Source organism: Babylonia areolata, chromosome 32 (genome assembly GCF_041734735.1).
Source record: "Babylonia areolata isolate BAREFJ2019XMU chromosome 32, ASM4173473v1, whole genome shotgun sequence".
Classification (NCBI taxonomy): Eukaryota; Metazoa; Mollusca; class Gastropoda; order Neogastropoda; family Buccinidae; genus Babylonia; species Babylonia areolata.
In genome coordinates, this window is record NC_134907.1 from 9,303,791 (window position 1) to 9,325,137 (window position 21,347).

General features: G+C 43.1%; 1 protein-coding gene across 1 annotated transcript in view; it reads right to left on the reverse strand.

The window, feature by feature from the left end:
• Positions 1–4,151: 4,151 nt before the first annotated feature.
• The window catches only part of LOC143276429 (outer dynein arm-docking complex subunit 4-like), a 25,995-nt gene continuing 8,799 nt past the window's right edge, over positions 4,152–21,347 (reverse strand). Inside the window, exons 5-11 of the mRNA XM_076580919.1 lie at positions 21,221–21,347; positions 19,159–19,362; positions 17,421–17,628; positions 16,201–16,287; positions 13,000–13,196; positions 6,784–6,852; positions 4,152–4,393 (exon numbers count right to left, since the gene is read on the reverse strand). The exon at positions 21,221–21,347 is cut by the window's right edge and continues 45 nt beyond it. Coding sequence (XP_076437034.1) covers positions 4,152–4,393; positions 6,784–6,852; positions 13,000–13,196; positions 16,201–16,287; positions 17,421–17,628; positions 19,159–19,362; positions 21,221–21,347 — 1,134 coding nt within the window. The remainder of the gene's footprint in view (positions 4,394–6,783; positions 6,853–12,999; positions 13,197–16,200; positions 16,288–17,420; positions 17,629–19,158; positions 19,363–21,220) is intronic.

Below are 21,347 nucleotides of genomic sequence, written 5' to 3' on the forward strand. Positions count from 1 at the left end.
AAAAATGACAATCACGTTCCTCTCAGTCATGGGTTCTTCCATCTCAGCAAGCAGTTCAACTTTGTCTTTTTGCTTGTTTTGAAGATATGGTCTGAATAGATACTTGAGTTCATCATAGTTGTGACTTTTTGATTGTTTCTTAAAGGTTTGAGCATTTTATTGAATTTGTGCAAAAACGTGAAAACCAAAAACATTCAAAGAAGAGTAGTCATCGCACACACTTACTGCACACAAAGTCAAATGTCAGGATTCCAGATCATCCATTCAAACTTTTCATCTTTTTTTTTTCTAAATGTAAATATTTATTGCCTTTTTTTGTAATACAACTGCACATTTATGTTCAAAAATATGCCATAAATGGTAAAATTGTGAGGGAAAAACTGTTAAATTAATAGGTCTCCAATATGACTGATTACAAAGTATATACAAAAAAAAAAGTGGAAATTACCTTAAATGGCATTATAATCCACGATGCTAAATACAAATAACAGTTCCTTCTACTTGTTAAATTAGAAATATTAAAACATGATGATTGTTGACAATGATGATGAGAACAGCAATATTGTCCTATGTAGGCATTACATCAACAACATACCAAAAAAAAAAAACAACAACAAAAAACCCACAAATAAACTGAAAAGTTGATACACAAAAATGCATGTGAATGAAAATGATCCCCGGAAAGCAACTATTCTTCAATATAACTATTAAAAAATTTATAAAATAAAATAAATATAATTATGGTAGACCTGAATAAAAAATGTAAAGGAATCGATACATAGTAGACAGCATACAGATGAAAACGAGCCCACCTAAACTGTCAAATCCTCAGTATATAACTGTTCAAAAGTGTAAGAAACAAAATATATAAACCTGAATATAAAAACAAAACAAAAAAAGAAGAAAAAAAAAGGCCAATTACTCAAATTACCCAAAGGAATTACGAAATATGTTGGAAGCTCTCTAACTGAGACTTGTCATTTATTCTCTCTTCCCCCACCCACCCCATTCCCTTCACCCACCCCACAGCTTAGCTGCCAAAGCCCATGGAATGCACTGTCCATGCATGTCTCTGCAAATACAAAAATCGCCCAATGAACTTCAAAGGTATGAAGGACTGACACTGTAACACTCACAAACACACCAGTATATATATTTCTCTCCAATGAAAATCTCAAATTAGACATGAACTGACAAGCAGACAAAAAGTAACCGTCTTCTGAATATAAGTAAGTTTGAAAACAAAGAAACGGTCGCTGCTTCCATGAACATGCATTGAAGCAGTCTTGACCAAAGCAGTAAACCTTGCCAACAACACCGCAAAGTGTTAAGAAGCTTGAGGCCCATTCCAGTGAGATGATTATCCAGGTGGAGTCTTTTTCCTGTACAAAAAAAAAAAAAAAAATTACCTATCACAGAATTCTGGCAAGTTGTACATATCTTTATGTTCACAGAAACAAAAGCTTCCAAGAATAAATGAACCAAACACGTGACAATGTCATGAAACTGACTTATTTGATCAAACAAAAATATATCTATAGCCGTTTGCCATTTGTGTGTGGCAGGGTGCTTAGTATCCCTGCATTGGTGTGTATGTGTACGTGCACGAGTGCGTTGCAAAAATTGCAGGGCTGTGTTTTCCAGAGGACGTGATGGGTTGGTGGGTGGGTGGTATCTAATGTTCAATTGCCCAAGTGTATTCTGGCATGTGTTTGTGTGCGTGGTGGGGGGAGTTATGGAGAGGGGAGGAGGGGGACCGAAAGTAAAGCACTTTGAGCAGTGGTCCGGTTAAAATTCGCTTTACAAATGTGCACTATTATTATTACTATTATTATATTGTTATCATAATTATTATTATGTCATAGAAGTACTGCCATTACTTGGTCATTCAGCAAACTGATCAAAACTATCTTCCAACTTGGACAATAAACATGATTAACCAGCAACAACTAACCAGCTCAGCGTGTAACAATTAAGCAACCACCCAACACACCCACCAGACATTAATTTTGAGGATTTTATTGATCCCCGGCCTGTCAGTTCTCAACTCCAGTTGTGTGACTAAGCTGGCTCCCATGGCTGATTTTGAAATGAGTGTGATGAGCTCGGTCAAGGCAAGATGTCATAAATAAACAGATTGACTGACTTACAACAATATTTCACTCATTCATTCACATTATTCAATAACTGTCTTTGCGGTATGGTAGCTAGAAAATCTATTGACAGAAACGTAATTCACAGGCGCTTGTCATCCATCACCCACCAACTCTCACACATAAGTTACATCACAAACACTTCTGGGAGCACAACTCGCACAAAGGCATTTCACATGTAGCATGTACCTTTTATGTCATTCTGATCACCATTCTGGCACCTATTGTCGGATGGCAAAGTAAAGTTGTTTTTTTTCCCAAAACAGTTTTTACAGCATTAAGATACTTATCTGCCAGTACAGTCTCACCCTTTCTTCCAAGTTTGACTGGGAAATCAAACTGAGCATCTAGTCATTCGGATGAGATGCTAAATCGAGTTTCCGTACGCAGCACACACTTGGCACACTGAAAAAGAACCCATTGCAACTTAAGTGTTGTCCTCTGGCTAGATTCTGTATAAGAAATTGGCTTTGACAGGTATACAGATATAAATTATGTGCATGCACTCAAGGCCTGACAAAGTGTGTTGGGTCATGCTGCTGGTCAGGCATCTGCTCAGCAGATGTGGTGTATTGTATGCTGATTCATCTGAACTCAGTGATGTCTCCTTGAGAGACTGCAACTGAAAACTGAACAGATGGGCGCAATAGTCGAGTAGTTAAAGCGTTGGACTTTCAATCTGAGGGTCGCGCGTTCAAATCTTGGTGACAACGCCTAGTGGGTAAAGGGTGGAGATTTTCCGATCTCCTGGGTCAACATATGTGCAGACCTGCTAGTGCTTGAACCCTCTTCGTGTGTATACGCACGCAGATCAAATACACACGTTAAAGATCCTGTAATCCATGTCAGTATTTGGTGGGTTATGGAAACGAGAACATACCCAGCAAGCATACCCCAGAAAACGGAGTATGGCTGCCTACATGGTGGGGTAATTAATCAAAACAGTCATACACGTAAAAATGTTACATGTCTGTCTGAGTGTGTGTGTGTGTGTGTGCGTGCCTGAAATCTGATTGACACAAGAAACAAATGAACACCGAAATGGCAACTGTCAGTCGGCTCAACACAGGTAGGCAGCCTGTCGGTCTCCGACCGAGGACAGGTGCATATAAGTGTCCATATCAATGCGCAAGAGCCAAGTGGTTAACCCTTTCACTGTCAAACTCACATTTATGCAGCAGCTAGGTAGACGACCCATGTCACTGAAGGGTGACCAGATCATGGGACTGTTATCCATGTATCTACTGCTCTTTATGTTCGGTTGTAGGACAGGCCGTATTTTCTACACATCGCTGGGGGAATTCCCAGCTATTCTAAAACACAATATTTTCTGTGTTTGTAGCACAAGGGAATTTTGCGCTCTAAATTGACTGGCGGTGAAAGGGTTAAAGCGCTGGACTTTCAATCTTAAGGTCCCGGGTTCGAATCTTGGTAATGGCACCAGGCGGGTAAACGGTGAAGATTTCTTCCGATCTCCCAGGCCTACATAATTATGTGCAGACCTGCTAATGCCTGAACCCCCTTCATGTGTATACGCACGCGGAAGATTAAATACAGAAGGTCAAATACACATGTTAAAGATCCTGTAATCCATGTCAGTGTTCGGTGGGTTATGGAAACAAGAACATACCCAGCATGCACACCCCTAAAAACACAAAAATGGTCATACACGTAAAATGTCCCATGTCTGTGTGAGTGTGTATTTGTGCGTGACTGAAACCTGATTGAATGACACAGGAAACGAAAGATTAGTGCCCAGTGGTAGGTAGGCAGCCTGTTGTGCAAATTTATCCCGTGTTTGTAAAGCGCTTCGAGCTTGGTCTCCAACCGAGGATGGGCGGAATATAAGTATCCATATCATCATCATCATCATCATTGTCAAACAAATCTGACTCACCTCGGGTACAATCAGAGAAGGGCTGGTTGAATCCAAACCCACTTTCCCCCTCCACTCTCTGCATCCCATCCTCTCCTCACTGGCCCTGGAACGGAAGGCGGTTACGGCCCCCCCTCCTCTCCTCCTTCCCGCTCCTCATTGCCTGGGTCATGGCCGTTGTCTTCGTTCCCTCCCACTGCCGCATCATTCTCTGTTGCTGGCTGGCTGAATCCTTCGCTAGGACTAGGAGCTGGAGCTTCCTCTGTTGCTTGCTGGTTGAGACCTTGGCTAGGACTAGGAACTGGAACATCCTCTGTTGCTTGCTGGCAGAATCCTTCGCTATGACTGGGAGCTGGAGCTTGCTCTGTTTCATGTGGACTTGTGTCTTCATGGCCTGTGTCTACTAAGGCTTTTCTTTCTGTTGATCGTTTTCGCTCATCTTCCTTTGATTGTTTCCGCTCATCTGATGAGTTTTTTCGTCCACGTTCAGCTGATTCTGTTTGTCCAGCTGAATGTTTTCGCACCACTGAAGATTTTTTTCGCGCCACTGATGATTTTTTTCGCGCCACTGATGATTTTTTTCGCACAACTGATGATTTTTTTCGTTCACCTTTTGAGTGTTTTCGCTCCACTAATGATTTTTTTCGTTCTTCCTCTATGGACTCTTTTCTCTCTCGAAATGATGTTTTTCGTTCAACTTTTAATGTTTCTGTCTCGCACGGCGATTCTGATTTGACGCGGAATTCTGTGTTCTTCCTTTGGGTTGCATTTTTTTTGGCATCGATCTGCATCCTCATACGGATGTTATCTACAGTTTTCTTTAGAACTCTTTCTCCGGCCTTGTCTTCTGTCATTCGACCACCAGTTTAGTTGTTATTGAATTTAGTTGCGAATGCAAAAGGAATAGTTTAGATGGTGTCTTCAGTGTGGTAATGTTTGGTAGTCGTGAGAAAGAAAAGGAGAGTGTGTGTGGTTCATGTTTGTTTGTTTGTCTGCGACTGTCTCGTTCTCTCAAATAATAATAATGATAACGATGATGATGATGATGATGATGATGATATACTGATTATCAGGATCCTAAATTATTGCACCTATTGGTTACATTTCCATGGTTTGTGGGACCAAAAAAACACACACAAAAACCGGAAAAGCAAGTTTAGTTTAGTGACTCATGAATCCGCATCTTCTTCTTCTTCTTCTTCTTCTTCTGCTCTTCTGTGTTCGTGGGCTGCAACTCCCACTTTGGAATGGGTAAGCGAGCAAGGTTACTCCACTTTTTAAAGAACTGCTGATGGAAACTTCCATGGAAGTTGCACTGAAGAGGTCAACAGCTCGGAAAAAGAGGAAACTTGCAGTTTGCTAGGTTGGGAAAATCTTACAGCTATTGAAACTTGTGGAGACTGCAGTATCGATTTTGAAAGGGGGCTTTTGGTTGCCTGTTGTTTGGTTTTCAAACAAACGAAAAAAGAGGTACTGGTTTTGTCAAGTTTTAACTTGTATATTTATGATCAATCACGGCATAATAAGATAATGATTTTTTTTTTTTTTTTTTTTTTTGGTACGCTTATAGTTGACTTCATCAAGTTTTTGCGCCTTATAAATATTATTATTAGTAGTAGTAGTAGTTATTTTTGTATGCATTTATCTATTATTTATTTATTTATTTACTTATTTTATTATTTATTTATTTATTTATTTTGTTATTTTATTTTATTATTTTATTTATTTATTTATTTATTTATCTATTTTCATTTATTTAATTTTCATTTATTTATTTTCTCAAGGCCTGACTAAGCGCGTTGGGTTACGCTGCTGGTCACGGACATCTGCCTGGCAGATGTGGTGTAGCCGTATATGGATTTGTCCGAACGCAGTGACGCCTCCTTGAGCTACTGATACTGATACTGATATGATCAATCTCAGAGACAGAAAGAACACGCACACGGCGGGTTTGTCGTCCACTGCTACACTGTGACTGGAACCTAGCTGAAAGACGGCCGGCCGCCGAGCGGCAGTGGTTCTGACTGTCCTAGCACTTGTCACAGCGACACAGTAACATTCGTTTTGGGGTTCCTGCTAACGTTTCTTCGAAAAGGAGAGGAGAAGGCACTAAGTTAACTCTTTCCATACGAACGGCGAAAGAGACGACGTTAACAGCGTTTCACCCCAATTACCATCATCAAAATATTGCAAGCGGAAGGCTCTTATACTGAAGAGGTGAATGTTGACAAAAAATACCACAATTCTGTGACGGAAGCTAAAGGTTGGGTCATTCAGACACCCACTGGACATCCGAGGGGTCTGTGTAGAGGAGAAGAGAGGACTGGCCGTACTGAGTGAGTTAATCAACTAGCAGGCTGTTCGTAAATCATGAATTGTTTGCATGTTGAGATCAGCATGTGCACATCACTGACGTGTTCAATACACGCGCGCGGCGCGCACACACACACACACACACACACACACACACGCACGCACGCACGCACGCACACACAGAGTAAGCATATACCAGCATCTCATGTCCAATCTACATTCGTGCCTAATTTTCCCACCCCTTTCATTTTCTTTTTTAAGATTAGTTTTACAATTGCAAATATTCATTTACGAGGACAATAATTTGTAATGCTTGGGTAATCTACTAACTTTATATCATGTAAGATTTTTGTTTTTTTCCCTGAGGATCATATAAACATCAGTTTCAAACACTCAACATTGCTACAGACCTACACAACCACTATATATGTGAATACTTACCTAGCTTGATGGAAAGCTCCAAAGCCTTTTGAAAGTAGTACTCCGCAGAAGGTAGATTGTACATCTTCACTGGAAAATAACAAAATAACAGGGCAATGCCAAACGTTGGCATGGTGTGAACATTGGAGGCTTTAACCATAGCTCACTTCAAAGTCAGTCTCATTTAGGAAACACGCCAGGTTCTGGTACCTGTCCTTTGTTATGTGTGATGAAGACGGCGTGTGTGAATATATATATATATATAGAGAGAGAGAGAGAGAGATACATACAGTGATACACACATACATGCATATATATGTACATATATATATATATATATATATATATATGTGTGTGTGTGTGTGTGTGTGTGTGTGTGTGTGTGTGTGTGTGTTTGCAATCTGGTCAGTGAGCGCGTGTGTGTGGGTGCGTGCCGGTTCGGTTAGCGTGACTATCATTGACTCACTTGTGTAAACAAAGGGAGTCTATGTTTTAACCCGGTGTTCGGTTGTCTGTGTGTGTGTGTGTGTGTGTGTGTGTCTGTGTGTCCGTGGTAAACTTTAACATTGACATTTTCTCTGCAAATACTTTGTTAGTTGACACCAAATTAGGCATAAAAATAGGAAAAATTCAGTTCTTTTTAGTCATCTTGTTTAAAACAATATTGCACCTCTGGGATGGGCACAAAAAAATAAAAAATGAAGCCTAATTATATGCAAACTGCATTACTGTTATATTTATATTTTTTGTATTCTCTAAACTTGGCACTTTGATCTGATATTCGACCCAACAACAAGAGCAGTCATTATTATCATTTTTTGTTCAAAAAGGAACTTCTTTTGCTAGCATGGAAGTTTTATTTATTTTGCAAACGTTTTGGTGCAGATAGTAAAAAAAGGGAAATTACTCTAATTAATGCTAGGGGACTTAATTTGCTTTAAATTGATCTTTCTCATCTTAAACATTACATTTTGAAACAAGAGAGGCAAGGCCTTCAAGACTCACTTGTGATGCACTTTTTAAATAATATCCAAGCTTTTTATGTATTGAGTATAATTTCTGAATATAATGTTTAAGATGAGAAAGATCAGTTTAAAGCAAACTAAGTCCCCTACAGAGTAATTTCCCTTATTTTACTGTCTGCACCAAAACGTTTGCAATAAACAAAACTTCCATGCTTAGCAAAAGAAGTTTCTGTTGGAAAAAAATTGATAATAATGGCAGATCTTTTGTTGGGTTGAATATCAGATCAAAGTGCCAAGTTTAGAGAATACAAAAAATATAACAGTAAATGCATTATACTCAATACATAAAAAGCTTGGATTTTTTTTTTTTAAAGTGTATCACAAGTGAGTCTTGAAGGCCTTGCCTCTCTTGTTTTTTTCTTGTTTTCGTTCTATGATTTGCCCTCTATATATCTTTCACTTTACTATAATTATGTTATTGTATTTTTTTCTCCGTCTCACACAAACCTAGGATAGGTTGAAGTCAAGACCTGATCAGTACGCTGGATTATGCGAAGATGAGGAATCTGCTCCTCTTTCTCTGTCTATCTCTCTCTCTTTTGTCTTTCTTTTTTGTTCCCAGCAGTTTCAGTTCCAGTTTCTTAAAGAGGCGTCACTGCGTTCGGACAAATCCATACACGCAACACCACATCTGCTAGGAAGATGCTTGACCAGCAGCATAACCCAACTTTCGCGCTTGTCAGGCCTTGAGTGCATGCTTATATATTTGTGTACCTATCAGAAAGAACTGTCGTCCTACGCCTCGGAGATTGGATGTCTGCACCTTCTAAACTATCCATGGGACTGACACAAGGGTCTCCGCTCTCTACTGCCCTCTTAAACGTCTACACGAAGGGCCTTGCAGACTTAAACAACAGTGGAATAGTTCCGGTGCTTACTCTTGCGGATGATGGCCTGGTCTTCAAAACTTCGAAAATTGCTCAGGAAAGAACTAAAGCCGTCCAGAAACAACTAAACAATATTGCTCAATGGTGCAAAGACACAGGATCTTCCATCAATCCAGCGAAAGCCCAAACGGTGCTGTGCGCCCTCAACAACAGAACCGCGAGCAAATCACCACCACCTGTGTCATTCGACGGGATTCAGATCGAGAAAACCGAATGCCTACGCTACCTAGGAATACACTTCGACAGGATGCTGACCTTCAGAAAACATACGGAAAATACTGTTCTCAAATGCAAAAAGGGCCTTTCAGTCTTAAAAGCAATGGCAACCAAAGGTATTGAACAACGCCACCTCTTCCTGCTATACCAATCACTCGTCCTCAGTGTGATCGACTACGGACTTAGGCTAACAACACCATCTCAAAGCAACCTCCTAAAATTAGAAAGAGTTCAAAATGGAGCTATGAGGCTGATCCTTGGAACAACAAAAGACACAACCACAGAAACCATGTGATACCTGCTTGACCTTCCTTCAGTGCAGGCCAGAAACAAGTTAGAACAGGTTAAGACCTACTTCAAAGCATTAGAAAACCCTCAAAACTCACTGCATGACGCAGTCAAAGAACCAAAAGGCAGCCGTCTAGGACGAGGAAGGTCATGGATGGGGCAAGCAGAAGACACAATCCAGCTAGTATGCCGACTACAAGACCTGAAAGAAACAAAAGAATGGTAGAAAAACCCCGAAAACCTCAACCATCTATTCAACACAGCCATTTCACTCACTCTAGGAAGACATTGTCGGGAATAGCCAGAGGGCAAAACTGATGCGGAAGTGAAGCTACTCATAGAAGAAAACAGTAAAGAAGAGGACATCATCATATACACAGATGGCTCAGTCACCAAAGACCAGTCCGGTTGGGATTCACTGCGAAACAAAATGGAAAAACAATTAGGGAAGAGAATGCTGCCTACAAAGTCACAACCTCCAGCCTGACGATGGAAGTTGAAGCTGTAACACATGCCCTCCAGTGGCTATCGTCCATCCATATGCCCGGAAACCAACATGCCATGATTCTAACCGACTCAATGAACCTCATACAGAAAACTGAAAATGGAATGGGAGGCCCAGAGTGGCATAAGGCAATGAGCAACTTTCAGATTAAAAAACTTACATGGTCATACTGCCCGGGACATGCAGGTGTTAAGGGAAATGAGCGAGCTGACAGACTTGCTAGTAACGCAACAACAACGGGCGGCCTACATCTAGGAAAATCGGAAATCCTCAGAAAAGTCAAAGAATATTAAAAAAAAAGAACAAGTACAAGGCCATCACACCATCGATCGCTTCAAAGAAATAATTGCAGACAGAGGGAGCGCCCGTAAGTCTAGCATGAAAGGTAGAGCACGATGCTTTGCAAATCAAACAAATATCGGCATAATTTCCAAACCAACATTGCGCAAATTTCTTCAAAACGGAACAGAGTCTCTGTGGGCTTTTCCAAATACAATAGACTGAGCAATACACTGGACGCCACGTTCTTGGCATCAGAGATCTTTTCCCATCCCATCCCTCATGCGGCCAATCAGTGGCAGCCTCTGTACGTGTGTGTATGTGTGTGTTTGTGTGTATGTGTGGGTCTGTGTTTGTGTGCGTTTGTGCATGCGCGAGGGTGTAAGTGTACCACAAGTGTCAGGAGAGTTTTGTGCACGTGCGTATGTGTGTGTGTGGGAGGGGGGGGGGGGGATAGAGGATGAGGTATTTGTGTGTAATCATGCCTACATTGTGGGAGCAACGGAATATTGGAACGTGCGGGTGTGCATATACGTATGTATCTTTGTATATATGTGATGAGGGTTGGGTGTGGGGGGTATGGGCGTATGTGTGTGTGCTTGTACAAGTAAGTGTGTGTGTGTGTGTGTGTGTGTGTGTGTGTGTGTGTGTGTGTGTGTGCCGTGGAAGCTGCGATTCGTAGCCTAGAAATGAGTGTGTGGAGGAGGGGGGTAGAGGGGGTGCAGGGTAATGTATGTGTGTGTGTGTGTGTGTGTGTGTGCTGGGGCTCATGTAGATTTATGTGTATTTGACTGTGCTTTCATATCTGTGAAACTGCATGTTTGGTGCATATCTGTTATGCATATGTGTGTGTATGTGTGTCTGCATGTTTTACATTTATTTATTTATCATCATTGTTGTCTTTTTTATTTATTAATTTTATCTATTTATTTATTTATTTTATTTTATTATTATTATTATTATTATCATTATTATTATTACTTTTTTGTGTGGTACGCTTATAGTTGACTTCATCAAGTTTTTGCGCCTTATACATATTATTATTAGTAGTAGTAGTTCTTTTTTTTTTAATGTATTTATCTATTATTTATTTACTTTTTTTTTCTCAAGGCCTGACTAAGCGCGTTGGGGGTTACGCTGCTGGTCAGGCATCTGCTTGGCAGATGTGGTGTAGCGTATATGGATTTGTCCGAAGGCAGTGACGCCTCCTTGAGCTACTGAAACTGAAACTGTACCTATCAGAGGGGATTTCTTTTCACATAATTTTGCCAGACGACAACGCTGTCGTTGGCACGGGTTCTTTTTTTTTTTTTTTTCTTTCTTTCTTTTTTTTCCCCCAGTGCGCGAAGTGCGTGTTGCACACAGCGGGACATCGGCTTATCGTCTCATCCGAAAGACTAAACGCTCAGTTTGATTTTCCAGTCAAACTTGGGAGAAAGGGCGAGAGCGGGATTCGAACCCGCACCCTCACGGGCTCTCTGTATCAGTTTCAGCAGCTGAGTGTCTTAACCATTCTGCCACCTTCCTCCCAGCAGACGTGGTATAGCGCATATGGATCAGTTCGCACGCCTTGGCACTGCCTTGAAGCCCAAGCTGAAAGTTGTGTTGCAACAGCCGAGTGGTTAAAGCGCTCAGTGGACTTTCAGTGGAGTGTGGCATGAGGTAACGCGTCCGCCTAGGAAGCGAGAGAATCTGAGTGCGCTGGTTTGAATCACACTGGCAGTCGCCAGTATTTTCTCCCCCTCCACAAGATCTTGAGTGGTGGTCTGGACGCTAGTCATTTGGATGAGACGATAAACCGAGGTCCCGTGTGTAGCATGCATTTAGCGCACGTAAAAGAACCCACGGCAACAAAAGGGCTGTCCCCTGGCAAAATTCTGTAGAAGAATCCACTCGATCGGAAAACAAATAAAATCGCAGGCAGAAAAAAAAAAAAAAGGTCAGTGTAGTGACACGCTCTCCCTGGGGACAGCAGCCCGAATTTCACACAGAGAAATAGAAATTTGTTGTGACAAAAAGAGTAATACAAATACAAATATACAAATACAATCGGAGGGTCTCGGGTTTGAACCTTGGTAACGGCGCCTGGAGGGTAAAGGGTGGAGATTTTTCCCGATCTCCCAGGTCAACAGATGCGCAGACGAATCTGCCAGTGCCTGAATCCCCCTGCGTGTGTATATGCATGCAGAAGATCAAATACGCACGTTAAAAATCCTCAGTGCTGTACTCCATGTTTGGCCGGAAACAAGAACATACCCGGCACGCACACCCCCAGAAACGGAGTTTGGCTGCCAACATGGTTGAATAAACAAACACAATACATACAACAACAAAAAAGAAAAAAAAAGAAAGAAAAAAGACGGTCATACACGTAAAATGGTACACGTCTGTTTGAGTGTTTATGCGTGTGTGACTGAAACCTGACTAAATGAGACTGAAAATGACTGATGAGTGCCCAAAGGCAGCTGTCAGTCGCGGCTCTACCCAGGTGGGAAGCCTGTTGTGCAAATGACCCAGAGTTTATAAAACGCTAAGAGCTTGGTCTCCGACCCGAGACAGGCGGTGTTTAAGTATCCATATCAACCAATGACTCCGAAAAAGAGAGAGCCCGTGAGGGTGTGGGTTCTAATCCTGCTCTCGCCCTTTCTCCCAAGTTTGACTGGAAAATCAAACTGAGCATCTAGTCTTTCGGATCAGTGAGACGATAAACCAAGGTCCTGCATGCAGCAAGCACTTAGCGCACTGAAAAAGAACCCTTGGCAACAAAAGTGTTGTGTCCTCTGGCAAAATTATGTATAAAAAAATAAATAGATAAATAAAATTAAATTAAATTTAAAAAAAGGAAATCCACTCCTGACAGGTACACAAACATATAAGCATGTGCTGAAGGCCTGACTAAGCGCGGCGTTTGGTTAGCCTGCTGGTCAGGCATCTGGTGCCTACTGAGGAGATGTGGTGTAGCGTACATGGATTCGTCCCAACGCAGTGACGCCTCCTTGAGAAAGTGAAACTGATACCGAAACTCATTCATGCATACCTTCACACTGCCCGGCCAGCACAGAGGATTGGAGCTGCCACTCGGCGTTCCCATCGTAGTCGGCCTCGTCCATGGACTTGCTGGCGTAGTAGAGGGCGTCACTGGCTTTGCCCAGCTCCAGGTAGCAGCGGCCCAGCTCGTGACACATCCACATCGTCTCCTGGCCGCTTTTCAGCAGGTCCATCTTGGACTCCCACCTGAATGACACCGTACCGTACCCGGCGTACATCGTCGTTTTGTGAAAGGTGAAGGTCGACTGACTCACTTGTTTCACACAGCACTTAATCCTGCCTACGACGGTTATGGAAACAAGAACATACCTAGCATGCACCCCCCACCCCCTCCCCAAAAACGGAGTATGGCTGCCTGCATGGCGGGGTAAAAACGGTCATTCACGTAAAACTGAGCCCACTCGTGTACATACGAGTGAACGTGGGAGTTTCAGCCCACGAATGAAGAAGACCTGCCTACGACGACTACTACTATTGCTGCTACTGCTCCGACTACTTCTATTGCTGCTACTGCTCCGACTACTACTATTGGTGCTACTGCTCCGACTACTTCTATTGCTGCTACTGCTCCTACTACTACTACTGCTACTACTGCTGCTGCTACTACTACTTCTACCACTAGTACTGCTGCTGCTTCTACTACACAGTACTTCTACTAGGCTACTACCTGCTGCTGCTACTATTACAACGAATAGTCCGTGGTTTCTACGATTCAAGCCCCCAGACTACGGCACTACGGCCGAGTAAAAAACAAAACAAAACAAAAAACCAAAAAAACAAAACAACACCACAAAAAAAAACTACGGTCTTGCTGACCGCGAGCTTTGTGATTTGTTTCGTGGTGTGCGCAGTTCGCCTGAGGTGTTCTTGCCCACTTGTAGGACTCGCGGGAATGACAATCATAATTTTATTGTGTGTGTGTGTGTGTGTGTGTGTGTGTGTGATTTGGGGTTGGAGATGGTGGTTAAAGGGGGATACACAGAAAAATGTACTCGCAAACGGCAGGAAGAAAGGTCACTCAGCAAAACAAGAATATCGCTCAGCACAAAAGTTAATCAGTGCCAGGCAGAGGTTGACGCAAATGTTAATAGAACACTGGCCAGTCCATCAGTGCGTCGTAAGGATTGTACCAGCCGTGATCAAAAGGGGGCGGGGTTCTGGTGATGATGGAACCTGGCTCTGTGTGTTGATTGTTTGGGGGTTTCCCAGAGAAGATCTCGAATATGTTGCCCGATGTTCGCTGCGAGGACGCTGGTTCCTCTGCCGTTGGTGTCACTGAGGGCGTTGGTCTTGAGGTTGTCGTGTTTTATAAACGACATGTCCTTTTCATCAAACAGTTCCCAAGTCACCGTTGCGTTGAAAAGTTGTCTCTTGACCTCCATTTTGAATTTTGGACAGTGGTTGCTGAACTTATTATCAACTTTGTTGTTGGATTTTTCTTCGCAATGTCTTTAAGTGGTTGGAACAAAGAGATTGCAAACTTCTGTTGTATTCTTGGATTTTATGTCGACGATGCCACAATGAATGACAACAGCGTCAGGCTTTTCCGTCTGTACTGGAGGTGACAGCTTGCAGTGAATTTTTTATTTCAGTCACAGTGTGCTTGTTTTGTTGTTGTTTTGCATAAAGGCTTTGAAATAATCAGATTTGCCCAGTTGTTGTTTTTTTCCTGTACACGGTTCAACACGGAGTCGTGGAAAATCACCACCTTGGGTAATTCCCCATTTTCTTCGTCTTTCTGCTCGAAACGCGTTCTTCGTATTTTTGACGTCATCTGTCATGTCGTCACATTACGTCGCCGATTTTCCAACCTGTTTTTTGTCCTTTAGTTTTGACTTGATGGCTTGGGTGAGTAGTTCTTCTTCGACCTGCAGAAAACGCTGGAATTTCTGGAGAGGAAATTCTGGCCACATCGGCGTAGGTAGGCGTAGGGCTGGGGCTGTCTTTTTGAGTTGTCTGTGTTGTCATGGAAACAGTACAACGCTTGGTTACCTTTTCTTGAACTTGAACTTTAATATTGAAGGCCGTTTAGGCCTGTTCACTTTCCTTCGATAGAACTGGTACTGTGCCGCATGTGTGGCTATTTGGTAAATGTCTGTATTTCCACTAGTTATATGTTGCTCAGTGACTACACTCCGGGTCGTACAGGCTTGGGAGATTGGCCCAGTGGGCGTCGAGTCTACTCTTAAATGTGTTAAGGTTGTTTGCCTCAGTGACTGCCTCGGGCAGGCTGTTCCACAAAGAGACTATCCTCTGGGAGAAGTAGGAGCTTCGTAGTTGTCTGAAGCGGCGTTTTGCCAGTTTTAGACTGTTCCCTCTGGTTTCTCGCCCGCTGTGCAGTTCAAGTTGCGGCACAGATGTGGTGTAGAGCCCAGTGAGGTACTTGTAGGTGTCGATCATGTCACCCCTTTGTCTGCGATATTCCTGGCTGGGCAGTTTCAGCGTTCTCAGACGTTCAGAGTAGGGTTTGTCTTTGAACCTCCCTATCAGCTTTGTGGCCGCACAGTTGTTTTGGGGGAGTAAACACGATCACACAAGACCATAACGATATTTTTTTTCAGATCTGTGATCGTGTCGGACACCTTGGAGATGGAGGTGAGGTTGCCCATCGGTCTTGCAGACAGACGCTTCCCTAGAATTCGCTACGGTGGGATGTGACAACCATTACTCCCAGTATTTCCAGACTCGCTTCGCTCGGCATTTACGGACTCACCGGTTTCAAGAAAGAATCGGGCCGCCTCGTTGTTCTGTGCGGTTTCATTGTGCACAGGTGTAATCAGTTTCTCCGGCTCGTTCTTCTCGTCCTCATGTTCTTCAACACGTTTGCGACAACTTCTTACTGCTGAAGATTTATCTGCTGAGTGTCTCCGCCATTTTGTCGTGTGTGTGTGTGTGTGTGTGTGTGTGTGTGTGCAATACATGGACACGAATGCTAACGTATACACATGTGTGATCAAACTTGCCAGTATGCATGCATCTTGCATCTCAATGCAAAGCACATGCCTTTCAACTTCTTGACATTGTGTGTCATCAGTGCGTGTGGTGTGGATGCCAGCGGAAATCATAGAATTCATACTTGTCTGTGTGTGGGCCTACATGACATGCACGCGCACAAACGCGTCCGTGTACGTGAGCATGCACGGCGTGCGCACGCGCTAAGGGGTGCTGCAGATGCCCCCAACGAACTTACGCATGTATGGCCTTTTCATACTCTCCCTGCCGGAAGTGTATTCTGCCGATGTTGTTCGTGCTTCTGGATACGCCTTCCACGATGTCACTGAGGGACACACAAGATTCACTTTCCGTTTCAGTTGATCAGGCCTTGAGTGCATGCGCAGGAAATTACATAATTATTTGTGTACCTGTCAGAGTGGATTTCTGCGGCTACAAAATTTCGCCAGAGGACAACACTCTCGTTGCCATGGGTTCTTATTCCAGTGCGCCAAGCGCGTGCTGCACAGCCTGGGACCTCCGGGTTTATCGTCTCATCAGATCGATTTCCTAGTCAAATTTGGGAGAAAGGGCGAGAGCGGGATTCGAACCCAGACCCTCACGGACTCTGTATTGGCAGACGAGCGTCTCAACCATACTGCCACTTTCCTCCTTATATTCATCTGCCAATGCAGAGTTCGGATGAGACGGCAAGTCCGCAGGAGGCCCCCGGTAGGGAGCACGCACTTGGCGTACTGAAAAAGAACCCATGGCAACAAAAGAGTTGTCCTCTGGTAAAGTTCTAGAGAAGAAATCCACTATTAAAGGTACACAAATATAATTATATGCACTTGAGGCCTGACAAAGCGCGTTGGGTTAAGCTGCTGGTCAGGCATCTGCCTAGCAGATATGGTGTAGCATGTATGGATTTGTCCAAACGAGGAGACGCCTCCTTGAGAAACTGAACATGTAGTATGCAGTCCTACAGAATTGATGGATACAGTATTACACACACACACACACACACACACACACACACACACACATACACACACACACACACAGTGACACTTCCCCCCACCTCCCCCCCCCACACACACACACACTAACACCCTCCCCTACACACACACCGACACACACACACACACTCACACACAACACACACACACAACACACACAGACACCCACCACCCACACACCAACACACACACACACACACACACACACACCAACACCCTGGCACACACACAGACACCCACCCACACTTCCACCCACACACACCAACACTCACCCCCCCCCCCCCCCGCACACACACACACAAACACACACACCGCCCCCCCGCGCCCCCACCCTCCACACACACACAACCCCCTCCCCCTCACACACACACACACCATCACACACCGACACCCCCACCCACACACACACCAACACACACACACACACACACACACACACACACCAAAACAGCACACTCACAACTTTCGCCCGATACGCAGATCCTCCATATGATGGCTCAGGGCCCGTTCAAACTGGCTGAGCTCGAGGTGGGCGTTGCCGATACAGCTGTGCAGCTGACCAATCAGAGCCTGCTTGTTGATCACCTGACTCTCCGCCTTGCTCTTGACAAGGTGCAAGCACTTGGTGGCTCGCGACAGCGCCGTTTTATATCTCCCTGTCGACTGGGCTGCAAATACAACAACAACAAAAAAAAAATGAATATAAAATACTACTACTGCTGCTCCTGCTGCTGCTACTACCAATAATATAATGATTATAATAATAGTGATAATGATTGTGCGGATAATAATACTAACAATGATAATAGTAATAATAATGATAACAGTACTGATAATGATAATAACAATAATGATAGAAATAACACTGATAATGGTAATAAAAATGATGATAGTAATGATAATGGCAACTGATGACAATAATGATAATATTAGTAACAATAATGATAATAGTAATAATGATGATGATGATAATAGTAATAATGATGATGATGATGACAATAATAATAATAATAATAATACTGATGATGAGGATAATAATAATAATAATAATAATGATGATGATGATGATGATGATGATGATAGAAATTTTGTTAAAAGACGCATGAGGATTGGTGGGGTGGAGTTGAAGGGTATGGGGTGGGCTGTAGGGGTGAGGAGGGGGGGAGAGGGCGTGTTTTAGATTTGAATGCTAGCGTTTAAAAAAGTAGGGGGTGAAGCAAAACAAACGAAACAAAACTAACAAATGAACAAAAAGACCACAAAAAAAACAAAAAAACCCACAAATAATAACAAAACAACAACAACAAAAAGAATCCCTGGCACCTCGGCCAAAATCTCAGACGTTGTAAAGCGACAGAACAAAACAAAACAAAACAAAACAAAACTTTGTTTTTCATTGCTCTCAATAAGAAGTCAAGATTTTACACAACAACACACAAAAGCCGAATCCTAGATATATCTTTTCAACACTTTCTTCTTCTTTCAAAATAAAATAAACATTTTTTTTTTAATAATAAAAACTTGAAATTTCCTTTCTTTTTCAATGTTCTCAAATAAGAAGTTGAAATTCTTCACACTAACATACAATAACCGAGTTCCATATAATCTTTTCAACACTTTCTTCTTCTTCTTCTTAAAAATAACCACACGAAAATTCCTTTCTTTTTCATTGCTATCTTCTTCTTCTTCTTCGTTCGTGGGCTGAAACTCCCACGTTCACTCATGTGTGTACACGAGTAGGCTTTTACGGAGTATAACCGTTTTTAACCCGCCATGTAGGCAGCCATACTCCGTTTTCGGAGGTGTGCATGCTGCGTATGTTCTTTTTTCCCATAACTGTGACCACCGAACGCTGACATGGATTACAGGATCTTTAACGTGCGGTATTTGATCTTCTGCGTGCGTATACACATGAAGGGGGTTCAGGTACATGCAGGTCTGCACATATGTTGACCCGGGAGATCGGAAAAATCTCCACCAACAACACATCAGGAGTAAAAGAGGTTACACAAAGATTATATGCGCATGCACTCAACGTCTGATTAATAAGCGCGTTGGGTTATGCTGCTGGTCAGGCATCTGCCTAGCAGATGTGGTGTAGAGTATATATATATATAAGGACTTGTCCGAGAAACGCAGTGATGCCTCCTTGGAGAAACTGAAACAGAAGCAGAAACCGAAACTGAAACCGAGCCTACCTTCATCGATCTTCTCCAGGGAAGTCAGGATTTGGTCCTTGGTCAAGACTTCCTTTCGGCCGAACCTTTCCTTAAAGGCACGCTTCTGGTACGCCATGGAGTAGATGGGGTTCTGCTGCCTCCAGAAGTTGGTCCGGGTGTCCAGGTAAGACAGACCCCCATCCGCCAGCCCGCTCATGGTTTTTCCAAACGCTGTAGATTCGTCTGTGTCACAGGATGTGCGTTAGTAAGTAAATAAGTAAGTAGGTAGGTAGGTGTGTGTATGTGTGTGTGTGTGTATGTTTGTTTGTGTGTGTGTGTTTTATTGTCTGTGTGTGTGTGTGTGTGTGTGTGTGTGTTTTACTCTCTCTCTCCCTCTGTTTCTCTCCGCCCGTACAAGCGCGCGCGCGCGCGCGCGTGTGTGTGTGTGTAAAAAGGAGTGGAGTGATGGCCTAGAGGTAACGCGTCCGCCTAGGAAGAGACAGAATCTGAGCGCGCTGGTTCGAATCACGGCTCAGCCGCCGATATTTTCTCCCCCTCCACTAGACCTTGAGTGGTGGTCTGGACGCTAGTCATTCGGATGAGACGATAAACCGAGGTCCCGTGTGCAGCATGCACTTAGCGCACGTAAAAGAACCCACGGCAACAAAAGGGTTGTTCCTGGCAAAATTCTGTAGAAAAATCCACATCGATAGGACAAACAAATAAAACTGCATGCAGGAAAAAATTCAAAAAAATGGGTGGCGCTGTAGTGTAGCGACGCGCTCTCCCTGGGGAGAGCAGCCCGAATTTCACACAGAGAAATCTGTTGTGATAAAAAGAAATACAAATACAAATACAAAAAGCCCGTGTCATCAAGGGATGGGTGCAAGTGGAGTGAATTTTTGGTATGTATCTGAAATGTTATCGTTTGTTGCTGAGTCTTGGCGCACTCTTTATGTCCTATTTAAAAAAAAGAACAACAGCAACAACAGAATAGTCTGCTTTTCATTTCTGAACATTTCTGAAGGAAATTATGTGCAGGGTAGGTATGCCTACTTCCGAACGATCCAGTCGAAGCGACCAGCTCAACGTGTGTACTGTACAGATAACATGTCGTACGACAGTCAAACGTAGTTCTTTTGTTTTTGAAGGCTTTCTCCGAATGATTCCACCAGGAAAAGTTCATCTGCTCATTCTTTTCAACTTTTTGTCGACGTTTGAAATAGCCAGGGTGCCTGAGGGTAAATGCGAATGGGCAAGTCTGATTGCGAACGATGGCTTTGGTTACGTGTAGACAATTAAAACAGAAGCAGGTCTTTAACTCATTAGACAAACATCAGTATTATTGGAATATCGCACCAGACTGCTGTATTGTCTGTTTTGATCACACACACGCACACAAACACACAGACAGACATTTAAACACACACACCCCACACTCCACACCCTTTCGAGAGTGCTCAGGAACTGTGCAGCATCATTCGCAAATAGACTCATGTCAAAATATCCCGGATGTGGTCTGATTGCAAACTATTTTTTCAGATTCCTGTCAAAACTGACGTTCTGATCTATCACAAATGTGCTTTCCTAAATTCTCACAGCATTGGTAATGCGCATTCAACATATCCGATCAAATCAACTATTTTAAACTGTGTCAAAGTTGAAGTCCTTCAACTTGCTTCCCTTGATTTTAGGATTTTGCGAGCACGGTTGTAACTTTGGTCGGCAGTGGTCCGCGAAGAGAATAAAGAGCGCGGAAATAGCCAGAAACAGCTGATGTTTGACTGGTTCATGGAAATGGATATTCATTAAAGGCATTTGAAAAAGCCTGTCGAAGCAGACATTAAACTGTGAAATGCAACCGTTAAGAACGCTTCGAAGTGGGGTGGTATACGAATCGTTCGCAATTACACGCTGTTCGCAATTACCCATACCTACCCTTCAGAACCGTCTGATATTTTCTTTCATTCGTTCATTGATACATTCATGTTTTTTGTGAATTCAATGTACTTCTGTGTTCTAATTTTCATACCACTGCGTGCGCGCGCGCGCACACACACACACACACACACACACACACACACACACATCTCTCTCTTACCAGTCACCAGCAGGAGATTTTCCAGATACTGTCTGTCGTGGTAAAGCTCCCCTAAAAGCTGGTGAATGGTTTTCCTCTGGGCTCTGGTGGCGGGCTGTCGCTTCTGTCCTGTTTTCTGCTGTCCACC